The sequence below is a fragment of the Dipodomys spectabilis genome, unplaced genomic scaffold (genome assembly GCF_019054845.1).
Source record: "Dipodomys spectabilis isolate Male_0828 unplaced genomic scaffold, ASM1905484v1 ptg000002l, whole genome shotgun sequence".
Lineage (NCBI taxonomy): Eukaryota > Metazoa > Chordata > Mammalia > Rodentia > Heteromyidae > Dipodomys > Dipodomys spectabilis.
In genome coordinates this window covers 33,184,710-33,202,097 of record NW_024870679.1, presented here as the reverse complement: position 1 = coordinate 33,202,097, position 17,388 = coordinate 33,184,710, and the positions used below count along the sequence as shown (strand labels likewise).

Here is a 17,388-nt window from a genome sequence, read left to right as displayed (position 1 = left end):
TGGGTAATGAGTACATTTCCCATTGAGCATTGTGACCTCCTCCTTTGTTTTCCCCCCCGCCATCCCTTCCTTCCCCACCTCCCCAACTCCTCCCTCCCCTCCCCAAAATTGTAAAGTTCATTTTCAACATAGTGTCCTGTACATCTCATTGTTACAATGGGTCAATCTGTATCCACATTTCAGCATTTTGTTTTATCCCTTCCCCTTCCCAAATTAGAAAAAAAATGTATATACAAGATGCAGTGCACCGGAATCAAATACAGTGAGAACAGGAGTTATACAATGGGGGAAGAACATACAAAAGAAACAAAAGAATCTCATAATGCATTATAAGTACATTAAAAACAATAGCAAGAAAGAAAAAACCACTTGTGCCCCTGTCAGGGTTCATTTCGCTTAACATCATCTTATATGGTCATATGTACATAGCTTTGACCTTTTCTGCGTGTTCAAGAACATTTTCTGACTATGATTCCCTTTGTTCTAGTTTTATATGTTCTTCTTGGCTGGGTTCTTGGTATACTGAGGTCTGCCATGAGACCTAGTCATGTCATGCCACTTCTTCGTGTATGCTCACTTTGGCAAATTCAGATGGACTTTCTTCTGAGAGCCAAGGGCATAAATTATATCCTAGCTTGCTTCATTGTTCTTTAGTTGTTTCACTCATAAATGTAGAAATCATGCTTCTCTGAATGGCACGAACTCTTTTGCCAGTTTTTTCATAATTCTATTTTGGTCTAGTGTAGCTCAGTGATAGAATGTTCGCTTAGAATGCTTAGGGCCCTGGGTTTGATCAACAGTGCAACAAGGAAAGTCTATTTAATAGGCCTTCTACACTATATGATAGTAAACTCAGAAATATAAAGAATTCAAATAATCTCACCTTTCTTTTTTTTAAGGTCAATCATTTTATTAAAAGTTAATATTAGGGGCTGGGAAGTTGGCTCAGTGGTAGAGCGCTTGCCTTGCATGCCTGAGGGCCTGGGTTCGATTCCTCAGCACCACATAAGAAAAAAGCCGGAAGTGGCGCTGTGGCTCAAGTGGTAGAGCGCTAGCCTTGAGCTGAAGAGCTGAGGGACAGCGCTCAGGCCCAGAGTTCAGGCCCCACAACCGGACCCAAAAAAAAAAAAAAAAAAAAAAAGTTAATATTAAAGGTAGTCTGTGAATCAGAGAGAAGGGATGAGAGAGAATAGCTTATCCCTGCATTCTTCATAACTAATCATGGGTAGTAAGACTGAGATACGACAATAAAGTTAAAGCTTTCATAAAAATGAATCATAGAAGATTCTTCCTAACAGGGAGGACTGATATGCTTAATCGTTTTCCCTAATGTAACAGCTGAAATATGGCAGAAATTTGAAATTTGTATGTAGAGGTGACAAGGAAATGAACAATAGTTCATATGCTGTATATAAAATTCATCTACAAATAATCTATCACATGTATCTACCACATGTAATATATTAAAAGTAAATGTCTAACATATATCATATAGTATATATTATAGTATACATAGTATAATACATATATAATATATATAGTATATTAAAAGGAAATGGATAAAGTAATAGAATATTACTAGTAAACACAAGTCCATATGTTTAGTGTCCAACACACATACACACTCTCACACACACAGAAGCAAGTGAAAAGTTTTTTAACTATATTGTGAAATAGCCTCTCAAAGCACACCTGTTTGTATTTATAGCTAATGTGTGGGGAATTTACTGATTCTAGATTCATCCAAAGGCTCTCAAGGGTGCTTTAATCCAGTTTTTTTTTTTTTTTTTCGGTGCCAATCCTGGGGCTTGAACTCAGAGCCTGAGCACTGTCCCTGAGCTTCTTTTGCTCAAGTCTAGCACTCTACCACTCGCTAGTTCCGGGTTTTTCTGTGTATGTGGTACTGAGGAGTTGAACCCAGGGTTCTATGCACTCTAGGCGAGCACTCTACTATTGAGCAACCTTCCCAGCCTTTTAATCCAATTCTAACACTGAAGATAAAAAAGTGTTTGTTCTTCATAACTTACTTTTTATAATGTTGATGATTAGGTCTATCTCTACTATTATAATGATAGAAATGTCTATCTTTACATGAGTAAACACAAAGTCACACCAGACCTTACAATGTACCTTTTGGGGTACCAACTTATAAAGTGAACAAAATGTACTCATAGATTTGTTTGAACAAATCTGGGAACTTAGCTATCATGTCAAATAATTGAACAATTTGATAAGCATAGCTCATGAAAAAATAAAATATTAGTAGCCAAGCACCAGTGGCTCACAATTGGAATCCTAGCTACTTAGGAGGCTACGATTTGGAGGCTCAAGGTTTAAAGCAAACCTGAGAAAAATGTCTTTGAGATTCCATCACCAAAATAAACATCATATAAAAACAGGTTCAAGTGGTAGAACACCAGTTGAGCAAGCTCAAGGCTTTGCATTCAAGCCCAGTGATGCAAACACACACACACACACACACACACACACACACACACACACACACACACTTAAATAGACTGTATTGCTGTGAACTGGTTGATTCCAATGGTTAATTCCAACTAAGTAGCAATTTGACACCTTATATAAACAGTGTAGAACTGTAAGAATGGTACGTCATCTAATTGTGATGATAGTCTCCCAATTATTTTCACTTCTCCTAGTCATATTTCAAAACTCACACCTTATCATTCCCTTAACTCCTATCTTCTGCAATATTCTCCAAAGTTTCTAAAAAAAATGAGGAAAAGAAAGCTTTTGTTTGCACCACACTGTATTTATACAATGAGAATTTGCAACTGTTGAGACTTTTTCTTATTATGGTTGCTTGATTCTATTAAGTTTTGCAGCAGTGACAATGAAACATTATAGCTATGATAGATTAGTATTTGATGTCTAACTCAACCAAAGCTGAAAGAAAAAAAGATATAAGAAAGGATTTCTCATGTGAACACTAAGAAGCTGCAAATTAATTCACCAGATTCTAGTGTTTTCATCCCTGTAATTCACTATCCTATTAAGAGAGCAGTTTTAACCAGTTCCTTCCTTTGAAATGATCCCACTTTTGTACCAGAAAGCTTTCTTACAATACATGGGGATTTCCTTCCTTCCTTCCTTCCTTCCTTCCTTCCTTCCTTCTCCTTCCTTCCTTCCTTGCTTCCTTCCTTCCTCCTTCCTTCTTTCCTTCCTTCCTTCTTTCTTTCCTTCCTTCTTTCCTTCCTTTTGTTTTCTTTCTTCCTTTTTTAAATGAGTGTGTGTGTGTGCGCACGTGGGTGCACGGGTGCATGGGCGCGCGCACGCAAGTGTGGGTGTGCGTGTGTGCCAGGACCAGAGTTTGAACTCAAGACATAGAATAAGGGCTGGGAAGGTGGCTCAGTGGTAGAGCGCTTGCCTTGCATGCATGACACCCTGGGTTAGATTCCTCACCACCACATAAGTAGAAAAAAAAAAGCCGAAAGTGGTGCTATGGCTCAAGTGGTAGCGTGCTAGCCTTGAGCTGAAGAGCTGAGGGACAGCGCCCAGGCCCAGAGTTCAGGCCCCATGACCGGACCACCCCTCCCCCCCAAAAAAAGACATAGAATAAAATCTTGCTAGGCTTTCATGTTCACAACTGGCATACTACTACTTGAGCCATATGTTTAGTCTGGCATTATGCTGGTTATTTGAAAATGAGGTTTCACAGAGTTTTCTGCCCAAGTTGGCTTTGACCTATGATTCTTTAGGCATTAGCCTCTTGATTAAAGCTAAGATAAGGTAAGATTTAAAACAGAAAATTTCCTTCAAAGAGAATCTATTTTGAATTTGAGAAGTTCTTCTTTTTGATGTGATCACATGTGGAATTTAAGGTCAATGCTTTTATGAGAAATGACCAACTGACAAACTGCTACATACCAGTAAACATCTCAGTGAGGCTATTAATTGAAATTAAATAAGACTAGTTTAAATTCAATCTTCCTCTATGTGGACATTCTTTTCTGTCAGTACTGGAGACTGAAGTCAGGGCCTTGAGCATGCTATATAAGTGCTCTACTCTTGAGCAGCAAGTCCAGAGTGAACAGGCCATCCTAAGTTACAATGATCAAGACTGAAATGTACTCTTTCTGATGCACCCATACTGAATAGTATGTGAATTAAATTTTCCAAAGGGAAAAAAAACCATTGCATTGTTTATTTTGTACACAAAAACAAAACAGAGGAGCAAACAAGGATTATGAATCTGATGAATTGTAGAGGCAAGTATTCCCATGCATTTTACCCTAGGATAGAAATTGTGTGCCACAGCGAACTCACAAGTGTAAAACTCAGAAGAGTGTTGTGAAAATCTGAGATATTCTGTTTGCCTTTGAGTAACATTAGTTTCTGTAAAATGGATTTTTTTAGAGCTCTTTTTTCCCCTTCTGCTTGCCACTTAAACAGTCCATTCCTCAACTGTAGGAATAAATTTCTAAACTTGGAGTGGGTTTTGATATGCCTGGGATGATGACATCAGCCAGTTCCTGGAACCCAGAGCTGTAATCAGTGACTTGTCGTAGTTAGGTCCTCAGATAACTCTCTCCTTGCAACCGTGTCACTGATTTAGGGCCAAGTTTGTGTTCAAAGCTGTCCCATACCAACTACACATAGGGATGCTTCCATACCTGCTTTGTCAAAGTCAGAGGAGGTTGGAAGAAACATTTTCTCTATTTTAAAAAGACCAGAGATTTAAAACTAGTTATGCTCCCATAATATCACTGCCCTCAATGTCACTGAACCATGCACTTAACAATGGTTAAAGTGGTAAATTTTATATTATGTGTATTTTACCTTAATTAAAAAAAAACTGATGTGTGTAGGTTCCTCAAACACTGCCTTTGTTTTTCAGTGGTTCTGCTCAGCTGTGTGATATACGTGCAGGCCTTCAGTGTATAACAGGTTATAACGGGGATTGTAAAGGGGTTGTTCTTTCTGTAATATCTATTAAGGTAAGTCGCTTGTGAACTAAATAATCACCCATCCTGGTGAAACTACTGAACAACACATACCCACAGAAGTTTCTAGCGAAAAAGAAACAGAACCAAAACTCAGAGATCATTTAAGAGCTGGAGTTTTGGAGCCTGTGAAAATATCTATTGCTCCCAGGTCACTTCATAGTTTTGCTGGCGTGGGGGTCTGGAAAACGCGTACCTTCTCTGCTTGAATTCTCTAAAACCCAGCACTTTTGGACAATGGAAAAACAAGCAAACAAAGTAGCAAATGCAGGCCAGGGGGACTCCTGGTATGCTAGGTCTCCCCACTGACTGAGTGTGGGCTGAAGCACTTCCTAGAGGGTCAGGCACACGCCGCCGAGGGGCTGAGGCTGACCTCTGCAGCCACTCCATCTTTCAAGTTCCTGCCCCCACAGGCAGGAATGCATCCAGAAGTAAGGTTCACCCTCCCTGAGCAGCGAGGGCTCACAAGTGGCCAGAGGGCGGTGCCTGTTTGAGGTGGCAGGTAGGTTATTTGGAAGGGTGCAAAAATCACCCTAACCGAGTGGTGTTTACAAAAAGAAAACAGTACCAGCCACCACAGCGGTCATCGCCATTCCTCTCCTAACGCGCCCGGGGCTAACTATGCCGGCACATGCACTAAAGTGCAACCTGTGTCTCCCCCACCCTCCCCGGATTAGAGACAATTTAGCAAAGGCCAAGTGTGCAGAACCTGTGCGTAATGCGATGTCTGCCAGACACACGGGCGCTGTGGGCACCTCAGCAAGAAGCTCATCTCTGCAGATAGAACCAGGATAGCGCAGGATTCTCCCTAAGGCTCTCAGCTTGCAAACCCATTCTGGTGGGCGCGGCCACCGGAACGACGCCTAAAGCCAGCATCCCTCCGCCTTCCCCTATCCAGGAACTCCGACTTACCAAAAGCGGAGACCAGCAGACGGACAGCACGCACATGATCCCCATGAGCTGGATGGCCGTCTCGGTTGTGATCCGGCCCCACTGGGAACTGGACTGCGAGACTGCAGCTTTGGCCCGGCAGCGGGACACCAGCGCCTTAATGGTGGCCAGGTTGCAGGCAAATGTGACTGCCAGAGCCAAGAGCCCCAGGAAGGCGAAGGTGGAGGCGAAGACAAGGTTGCCCCAGTCCTGAGAAGAGTTAGTTTCATTGCGCCCTTGCCCGGTGCTGATGAAACACCAAGTCCCGGGCCACTGGACGGTGTACTGACCCACGCCCAGCACCGGCAGCAGGGCGAAGGCGAGCACGGCCAGCCACACGCCCAGCAGGACGGCGCGGGTGGCGCGCGTCTTCATATGGCTCGCGTACCAGTGCGGCGCCCGAATGGCCAGAGCCCGCTCGACGGCCATGGCGCTGGCGATGAAGAGCGAAGAGAGCCCAAACACAGTCATGGTCAAGCCGAAGAAGGTGCACAGCCGCCCCGACGGGTCGAGCTGTTCCCAACGTTGTTTGGAAAGGTACACGACGATGACCACGGGGCTGGTGAGCAGCTGCCCGACCAGATCCGTGAGCGCCAACCAGCCGATGCACAGCAGGAAAGACTTCTTGCGCTTGCTCTCCCGCCGCCGGTAGCTCCGAGACACCAGCAGCATGGCCAGCGCGTTGCCCACGAAGCCCGTGATCATCATGGTGATCGGAAAGGCCACGGACACCGATCCACAGTCCTCGCCGGGCCCCGGGGAGCGGGTGAGGTTACCCCGCGCCTCGGTGGAGCGCTCGGGAGTCCACATGCCCGGGTAGGAATGGTTGAAGCGGGTGCAGAAAGGGGCGCTTCCGCCGTCGCCCCGGGGCGCCTTCATGTTGGCTTAGAGGCGAGGAGGGCAAGGCACGGAGACAGTTGCTCGGAGAGCTGGTAGACGGGGCACGAGCGATGGCAGAGATGGGCGGCCACCCGGGCTGGGATTGGGCTGCGCTCCATGGTGCGGGCGCGGCCGCCGCCTGGCTCCGCTCCGCTGGCAGCTGCAGCCCCGCTGCGGGGGGCTCCGGGCGACCCTGGGGAGGAACGCGCGATCGGCTCTGCGTAAACCTCCGGCCAGCAGGCGCGCCCCAGCGTCCCCACCGTCTATAAGGCCGAAGGGGCGGGGCGCCGTGGGTGTAGACAGAATTAGGTGGGAAGAGGGCGGAGAAGCAACCGAGCGCCTCCCCAGGCACTGGGCCGCCAGGGCTTGGTGAACCTTTAGGCGCTTCTTCGGGAAACGCCCCCGTTCCTGGCGGGAAGCGACACCCACTTTGCCTTCCAGAGGGAAGTGGTGCCTCCCTCTGGGTGCTGGCAGTGTGGGCGTGGGTGGGAGCTGGTTAAAAAGCCTTCCCAAACCCAGCTCAAGCCGCCAGGGGTTACCTGGGTGCCCGCCTTTCTTCTTGTCTACCCATGGACGCGCAACCAGGACGGGATCCTTTTCCTTGAGGTCTTTCTATCCCGTCCTTAACCAGCTAATGAGCAAGGCACACTCGTTTGCATTGCAGTTTCGTTTATTTAAAAATTCCCGTTTGAAATGGAATGGTAGTGAAAAGGCGAAACTGTTCCCTCCCTAATCCAAGCGCCACTGAAACTGTACAACGAAAAGATAACGCCTAGCCGGGCATTGGTGGCTCACGCCTGTATTCCTAGCTACCCAGGAACTGAGATCTGAAGATCAGGGTTCAAAGCCAGCCTAGGCAGGAAGTCCGTGGGACTATTTCCAATTAACCACAGAAAGGAAGGAAGGAAGGAAGGAAGGAAGGAAGGAAGGAAGGAAGGGGAAGGAAGGAGAAAGGAAGGAAGGGAAAGGAAAGAAAGAGAAAGAAAAGCAAGCCGAAAGTGAAGCTGTGGTTTAATGGTAGAGAGCTAGTTTTGAGCTCAAAAGCTCAAGGACAGTGCCTGGGCTCTGAGTTTAAGCCCCATGACCAGTACCAAAGAGAGACTGTGCGACCGGGGCGAGGTGGGGGGCGGGGATGGGGGAGGGATGTCTGGAGGGAGAAAGAATGCCTGGAGATTCAAGGAATTCGATTTAGGCAAACAACAACGAACAACCACAAAACAGATGATTAAGTTAAAGACTAAGAAATTCCGAGTCTCATCTAATGTTGCCCTCTCGTCCCAAAAGAAAGTCATCGGAGTCAAAAGGCACTCACAAGGGGGCCTGTGATAGATAGCCTCTTAGTAACTGACATAGTCCCAGGTCTGACAAAGGCAGGAGAGGGAGGCTCTTCCTCGGAAGGTCTTCATCTTCCTCTTCTTGCTCATTCTCTTACCTTTAGAATTAAGAAATGAATTTAGATATTTTGAAGGCCTTTCATACTGCCTTCGAAAACAGGCAAAATCTAGGCCGTCTTATTTTCATGATACATTGTGAATATTCGGGACTGTCTTTTCATTTTATCGGAGATCCTCCAAATTACTATTGGTATATGGATTGCTATCCTTTTAGGTGATGTTCCCAAGACTCCATGAAGTTAGAGTCCCAGATTTCTCAGCAATTTTCCCAGTCTCTTTTTTGAAGCATGCTCTTGACATCATTTCAGCTACTGACATGTAATGTAGAGCCTAATTTTCTGAATCTGGGAATATTTGTGGTTTCCTTTTTTTTCTGTCCAGATTGTCCAGAAAAAAATGAAAAGATTTAAAAAAACTATTTAAAAAAAAAAACTTTGTTTCATATTTAAAGAATCAGACCTAATCATGAACTATGAAGACCATGATCTAAGAACAAGCCTGGCCAGCTTTTCTGCCTTGTTTAGCGCCTTGCTATTTTATTTGAGTGTAAATGGGTATAAAGAGATGAGATTGAGGTATGGCTTTCTTCATTTTTTTTGTGCTGTTTTGCTAAAAAAAAACAAACCCATCATAGAGTTATATGATGTTCAAAAAAAGGAAGGCACAAATAAAATTCAAACTACACTATAATGGCTGCATTAATCACAATATTAGTTTGCTGTTATTAAAAGCTTTTTCACTTCTGAGTTTATTAAGCTGTCACATCTACAATGGATATGGTTTTAGTTTAAAATCTCCTCCAAACTTTTTTTTCTTATTACTCTAAATGCTCATCTCAAATTCATGAATGGGAGACTATTTTTATTTATAATAATTTCACTTAAAGCAGTATTTTATCTTATTCTTAGATATCAGAATAAGCATTTGGATGAATTCTAGTGTAACTTTTAAAAACTTAAAAGCATTTCACAATTCATATAGCAAAGCAAATCACGTCTTTTAGTTGTATGAAACTATTATTTTTTTTTTTTTGCTCAAGGTTAGACACATTCCCATCCCCACATTATGAAATTTTTTAAATGTTTTTTTATTGTGAAAATACTGTACAGAAGGCTTACAGTTACATGAGCAAGGTAATGAGTACATTTCTTATCAAGCATTGTTGCCTCCTCCTTTGTTTTTCCCCTACCATCCTGTGTGCTACAGTCAGTTGTACTCTGTAAGAATGACAAGCAGGGCTGGAAATGTGGCTTAGTGGTAGAGTGTTTGACTAGCATTCATGAAGCTCTGCCCTATAAACAAAAATAAATAAAATAGATTTTTCTCAAGCCAAAAAAGTTGCCTCTTTTCCAAACATATATATTTGCATTTTTTACTACAAGGATCTCTCATTAAAAGATTTTCATTAAAAAAATGACAAGCATCAAGACATGCCTGTATTAGCAAAGAGTTAAGTAAGTCTCTTATTCACCTAGATACATGTGCATTAAATGAGTAGCACTTCAAGTCTTTCATCATTATTTTCACCCTAGTTTTGAAGCTCTTTGCCTTGTAAGCAGGTACTTTGAGGATTTGAGGAGACACACAATATAAAGTTGCTAGTTAGATTCTGGTTCCTACTTTTTACTGTTACAAAAAAAAAAAAAAAAAGCCTGTGCTGTGTTGATCTGAAACAACACTCCCCTCTAGTGGCTAATAGCATGCAGTATACTATTTAAAGAGAATTTATAACTGTCTAGTTTTTGTTCTTTGATTTAATGTTCTTTCCTAAAAATCTACTTATCAATATATAATCACAAACATTTTAGTTTCCTTTACACTTATAAATTTTGCATTTCCAATTAATCAAGAGATCATATATTCATTTAAAAAATTTGAAACCTCCATTTACCTATGATATTTTAATTTAAATTCTGTTGTAGAAACCATATATATGTGGTAGTATTAGAGTTTGTAGTCAGAACTTCACACTTGTTAGGCCAGTGCTCCACACATGCAACTACTCCACTAATCCTTATCATGCTTGTTGTTTCTTGGGATAGGCTCCTGCTTTAAGCTAGAGCCCGCCTGGACTGCCATCCTATTTGCACTCCCTCATTTGAGATGATGGGTACATGCAACTGCAACCTGCCACTGACGAATATGGAGTTTTTCAAACTTTGTGTTACCTGGATTGACCTCAAGACTCAATCCTCAATCTCTTCCTCTCAGGTAGTTAAGATTACAGGTGGCTTGAACCACCACATTTGGCTTTGCTCTAGAAATATTCTGGAACACAAATTAATTGTATTACTTCTGTATTTTACAATTCTAAATTTACAACACATATCAATATTTAGTGTTGAATTTATTTTGCTATTTACTTCCATTGAACTTTACTAACTTTACCAACTCTTAAATGAAAATACAAAAGGATATTGCTAACAAGTTTCATGTAAATATTCCATTCATTGTCTCTTTATTGGTAGCAAGTATCAGATTCTTTCTCCACAGAGTCAGTGTGAAGTATATATTCGAATCTTTTGTTTATGCAACCAATACCTATTGAGTACTTGTCTCTTAGACACTAGTTTAGTCCTGGGTGACACAAAAGCAACACATAAAAGTATCTAAGTTTATGGAGTTTATATTTTAGTGTTAATATTTTGATTTTCAAAAGTCCAAATAACAGAGAAAATAACACTGGTTACGGTAATTTTCTATAGAAGTAGTATGTGAAATACCATTACATGAAAAATTTGAAAAAAGGTAGTATTTTCATAATCAAGTGGAACTTATCTCAGGAATTTAAGGTAAACTTAACATTCAAGCATCTGTAAATACAAACACCATATTAACAAAATAAATCGTGTATTCACAAAATGAATTGTGAAATATCTGGGTAAATGCAGAAATTATATATGGCTGTCTTTTCTTCCTATTTGCATATCTAGCAATTTGTTGAAAACTGGAATTATAGTATATTGTAGTGACAAAATTATACCATTTTCTTGAGGATTCTTGAATCCATTGACAGTTTACCTGGGTCTATTCAAACTGCCAATTTTGCCTTTCCTGTGGTACATTGGTCTCTCTCCTCTGTTACGTTTTCATGGTTGCTCTTTAAGCTGTATTCCCGGTAGAATGATCTCTTACACCTCTTTAACTTGCTGGCCAGTCAGTGATGAGGATTGCTTTTCTGTAGTTTCCTTTGCTAGGGAGGATTGACCATATGGTTGGTGGTAGTACACACTGAAATGAAGTCTCAGGTAGACACAGGGATGGGAAGGAAGATTTGGAATTCTATTTGAACATTTTGAGGTGTCTTTGAGCTGTCAAACCAATTGGACATGTGAGGCAAGAGTTAAACAACTGGAGGCTTCAGAGACAAGAGTTTAAGGCTGGGTGGGTCCTGCCATTTTGAGTTTGGGCTGTGTATTTTCTATCACAAAAGGTACTCACACTGAGAAATGTACTTTTTGGTAAAGCATCAACACTTTAGATGTCCTCTTGAATAAACATATCTTTTGAGACTAAATCTTGTCTGGTCTGATCTTTGCTTTTCTCTCAGGCTCTCATTACATTTGTGACAAATGGATTTGGGCAGTTCATCTCATGCCTTCTATGGTTCTCATTATCAGAATCTCCTGCTTTAATTTGAAGTGGCTTATTTCCACCCTTGTCTTATTTCCAATCTTTACCACTTTTTGTTAGCAAAGCTGAGAGTTTTCCTATAGCCAGATTAGGAAGGCTGGGATGTAGTACTCTCAGCTGAAAAAAACTAAACCAAAATAAACTAACCAACCAAAAGCTTGCAGTTGTGTTTTCTACTTTGATTCTGGTGTTTGGTTCCCACTGAATTAATAAGAATTAAAGATGTTCTATATTTGAAATTTTCACATTTTATTATCTAGAAGGTAGTGTGATTTTGGCATAAAAACAGACATTGCTATGGTTTAAATGTATGCTTCCCAAAATTCAGGCATTGAAATTTAATGTGTGATGGGATAAGACAAGAATCTTGAAGAGGTGATTAGGTGGAGTCAGGCTTTTCATTAGTTCTTATAAAAACGGAAGCCTACAGAAACATTATCCAGCCTCTGATATTGTTATAGCCACACAAAATGGACTACAGCAGACATAAAGATGAAGTAGAATAGTTTAGAAAGTTTTTCATAAACATCACACATCCATAATGTAAACAACTGATTTTTGTTAAATGTGTTACATAAGAAAAATTTTCAACAAATGCTGGTAACTGTATGAAATAAAAGTGAACATAAATCTTACCTAAACAACTTGTGACTGTTTAGTAATATAGAATTCCTTGATTTACAAATACCAATAGTCTAAACAGTTACTTTAGAACGTCTGGGTTGCATCTGAGTTTTGTTAAAAAATAAAAAGGTCAATAATGTTCTGGTGCATATTGGTACAGTTTTATACAAATACAAGTTGACAGTTAGGTGTTTACACCAAATGAACTGGCATGTTATCTCTGAAGCCCCATTTAATTGTAGCCCTACATGTCAAATTATTTTACTATTTTTATAGCTCATCTCAAAATTTTAAAATAGAATTTCAAATCTACACCATTCCTGTCTGAAGCTGCATCAGTGTACATAACCACTCACGTATTCAAGCCAGAGAAAGTGTCTGTCCTTGACTCTTCCATCAGTGGGTGTATTGTACATGCACTTACACACTTGTACCCATCTTTTTAGCCACTATCCTGTTCAAGTTAACACAATCCCTCATCTACTGTTTTCTAATTGCCTTCTTATAAAGTCTAACGAGCATTTGAAAAATTTAAATGTTAATCTCCCCATCATTTTTTTCACTTGCAAATTAATTTTAATGGGGTGCACTCTTTATGCCCAGAGATTCCCATTAAAATGTTACAGCTTCTCTAATGTTTGCTTGACTTGCATATTATTAGTTTAAAATCCTTACAGCATTTCATAAACCGTATTTTGTTACTCTGGATTTCCTAGTTGCTGAAATTAAGCTCTTCGTTTAAAGGCCATGAATTTTCTATTATGAAATTAATTTGTAGGAGTGCTTTGTATAAAGGTATGAAGTTTCTCACTTGCCTACTCTGCCATTTGCCTTTTACTTTTCTATCATTTATATGCAGGAAAGTGTACATTTTCATTTTTGAGAATTCCTAGTGTCACCATAATTTCTGTATCAAACATACATCTGAGAACACTTTTGCTTAATTTATATTCATGTTTTTAATCCATATAGGTTAATTTACTTTGTAGTAAATGTTAAGATCATGGTTATCTATGTGATTTATTCCATGAGTAATACCACTTATTTGGCAAATCATTGTTCCTTGAAATCCTACTTTGTCTATACTAAATTTTTACCTGGTATAGTATAATGTGGAACCTTGGTTCTAAATAATAATCTTCAGTAAGAGGAAGTAGGGTTTCTTGGAAAAGTGGGCAATTCTGCAGTAGAGAAAAGCTAAGCCTAGAGCATCCAGGTGTGAGAAAACTAGTGTATAGAAGACAATAGGATAGGGACATAGACATAGCTTAACTGTGGATTTGTTTGTAGCTCTATCAATTTTTGCTGTGCATTTGAAGCTTAAACAGATGTTTGATTGGCACTTTTTATCACCAAGTAACATTTATCTAAGTCTTCTCTCAATTCTACTGTTTCAGAAACTATTGTCACATTTTTACCTTCTCAAAGTTTAACAAGGATAAGAGTATTCTATATCTACACACACACACACACATCCTTATAATTGGGATGTTCACTTACCTTGAAGTTAATAATTGATATAATTTGGGTTAAAACTACACTACTTTTCTGGCTTCATGTGTACCAGGTATTTATGATTCCACTCATTTCCCCTTCATTTGATCATGTATAACTTGGTTTAGAGAGGAATCTAAAATCATCAGTTGCCTATATGCTGTTAAATTTTATTTGTGCATGTAAGCTTGGCTACTTTAGAACCTTTTAGATACCAAAAGAACTTACAGTATCATTGTGTGACCACTTTATGTGGATCCATATTTCTGTATTATCCCAGGGTTTTGTTTTTTTTAGATCTAGCATGTTTTTAGCATATTAAAGTTTTATTTTTTCATCTATATTTAGAAATATATAGAATGTCACATAATCTTCTGGCTACTTCTGACAAATCTGGTGTAATTTTTAGCAGTTCCACACAGAACTGCTTTACATTATTGCCCTATCACTAGCTTTAAGCAAGTTAAGGATGAATGGCTTTACAAAACAGAGCTTCCTCCATTGGTGGCTTTCCCCAAACTGCTTATCTAAGGACACAAAACAACAAACCTCTATGTAAGACATATCTATGAAACTCCTTTCTTGTACTGACTTGTAGGAAAACTAAAGGGTCTTGAGCTATTTCCTCCCCACCTTCAACTCAGGGCAAATAAGATATCCAGGTTAGCAACGTATACTACAAATTTTTCCAAGTAGGCAGGCAGGTTTATCAAGGTTTGATTCATCTCCTTTTTTCCACTAGCCACTGCTTTCCACAGCTGGTCCAATGTACCAAAAACTGTTGCCATGTTTCAGGTGGAAAGGTTAACCTTGAGTAATTCTCAGTTCCTAATTTACTTCTCACCTTCTAATTTGTATTTTACCAATTATTTTTCTGAATTCTTGAAATGGAACTTTGACATATTTAATCACTTTCTCCTACTCCATAGGTTTTCAAAGTCACACATTTCCAGACACTGATTTAGCTGGACACTACAGGCTTTGAACAGTATTTCCAATTAAAACAAAACAATACAGGTGGACCCATTGCAACAATGAGATGTACAAGTCATTATGTTGAAAAACGAACTTTACAACTTTGGCTGGGGGTGAGGGGAATGGGAAGGGATGGGAAGGTGAAACAGAGGAGGCAACCATGCATAAGAAATGCACTCATTACCTTGCTGATGTAATTGTAACCCCTCAGTAGGGTATTTTCACAATAAAAAAATAAAAACAAAACAAAACGAAACAACAGTGCAACCAAGAGTGAACTAATTTGGCTGTGATATTCACTACTATGTTGGAAATGAACTATATAACTTGGAGGTGTGGGGAGGGAAAAAAACTGGGAGAAAATGAGGGAGTGACACTGTTCAAAAAGAAATGTATTCATTATCTGACTTGTGTTAAGCGTAACCCCTCTGTACATAACCTTTAGAGTAAAATTTAAAAACCAAAATCCCATTATTTAATTTCAATTTTTTACTTTGTAGTTCTGTTCTCACTTTACTTCTGCTGCCATCAGGATAGAATCTCCTTTGGAGATTGTTCAGAGTTCATTCAACAATATACCTTAAGTATAATTGACAGCATATTTATTTGCTACTTACAGGAAATCTATACTCTACTGGAACATCAAACATCTTCCCATTTATGAAAAACAAAAAAAACCCAAGGAAGAACTTAGTTCAAACCTCAGTACTAGCACACACACAAAATAAAAACAAAATTGGTGGTCAACACTGAAAACATGCAGAAAGTACTAGTTTAATTCTGGAAGACAAATGAAAGGTTTTAAGCAAAGAAATGACATTAAAAGAAGGCTGTGACTTGGTAAGACAGTGATGAAGGACAATCAGTGTTTGAGTAGGCACTTATTTAGAAAATGTTGATAACCTACTGAATCCTAGAGGACCATTTTAGGAAGCAAATGGCATTCGGCTCTATAAAACAATGGCAATGTTAACAAAGCACAGTAGGCTTGGTTTTGCAGTTGCTAGTTCTAAGTAAATAAATTTTATTTCAAGTCAGAAGGTAAAAAGGAAATGAGGGGATTCTTTGTGGATGCTAGATCAATGTGAAATGTGCTGCAACAGTGAACTGATTTGACGTTTTGATGTATACATACAAGTTTAGTGTATGCATCCAGTGCTCTCAGAGGAAGGGAAGTACATATCTGAAAATTCTAATTCCTACAAGGTAAACCCCATTATTTTCATTTAGGTATGATACTCTATGCAAAACAACCATACTTGGGGCCAGTCATCATGGACTAAAATTCAAGACAAGTACTTTTGATTCCAGTGGGATAATTTATACAATTCAGCTTGGAGGTTTTCAACCTTGGGATAAGCTAGTTTTTAACAATAGAACATAGATGTTCTATTTTATGGAGGGCACATAATAACTTCTTTGGTTTGGAGTTCAACCCTAAGGTCTTCAAATCATTATTGTTGTGTTTAATGTTTAATTCTAATATTATTACAAAGATCAATCATTCTTTCCCCTAGGCCCACCCTCAGAGTCACAGTAGTGCTATTTCTTATAAACCCACCCTCAGTCTTCTCATTTCCCAGAGACTAACTTTACTATGAGGTATTTTAGAAAGGCTTTCCTATCTTTGGTCTCAAACGTAGATTCTGAAAAATTTCTCTGAATGTTTCAGCTTTCCTCAAAATTTTAACTATTAAGGTATTAAACCATTTATCTAGTACTTATTTTGCTAAATTAACATTTAGGAATTATTTTTTTTATATCTGTCCGCAATAATACAATATATTCTAAGAACCCGAACAGTCTCCAACATGGTTGAAAAACCAAAAAACAAGGTGTCTCTCAATAACGACAAATTTGATAGTAATGTGTCCATTCTTTCTGATATTACCAAGGCTTACTTGAGACACCATCACCACTACTGAAGGGCCTATTCATTCCTTTATTTGATATTCTTCAGCAATTCTTCTATGTTTTCATGACCTACTTCTTTGATAAGGAAGGCCTATCAAAGGACATAAGAGTCAATCTGAAAAAATTCTCACAATGACCAAAGCCAGAACACTTTGGTCAGTAAAATGAACAGTGTAAAATAACAAATCTAGATACAAACGGAGAGATAAATTTTATTTAAGAACTCCAAATAGGTGTAGACATCTACCCTTAACAACAATGGTTCAACCTTAACTCTCTTATTCATATACTGGTCAGGTACACTTAGTAACTCGTTTCAAAGGAACAGGTTAAGGAAAAACAAGCAAATCCTACCCTGACTATTAACACCCCCAGAAATATTATATAATGTGCACCACTCACAGGTCACAAAGTTACTTGTATGGCATTCTTTGGAAAAACCTATAGTCCCTAATACATTAAAAAAAAAACCAGCAACAACTCCCCACTGTGAACAACCAGCTACATCCAGTAATATTCAAGCAAGAGGGGGGGGGGTCAGAACTCAGGATGGTCAAAGTTTTAAATGGAATTAAAAA

General features: G+C 39.5%; 1 protein-coding gene across 2 annotated transcripts in view; it reads right to left on the bottom strand.

The window, feature by feature from the left end:
- Ptger3 (prostaglandin E receptor 3) overlaps positions 1-7,052 on the bottom strand; it is an 86,773-nt gene extending 79,721 nt beyond the window's left edge. For both annotated transcript variants that reach the window (XR_006147762.1, XM_042682383.1), the window contains exon 1: positions 5,880-7,052. Coding sequence is in view for 1 of the 2 variants with exons in the window: in XM_042682383.1 (XP_042538317.1) it covers positions 5,880-6,776 (897 nt within the window). In the remaining variant the exon portion in view is untranslated. The remainder of the gene's footprint in view (positions 1-5,879) is intronic.
- Between the last annotated feature and the right edge of the window lie 10,336 nt (positions 7,053-17,388).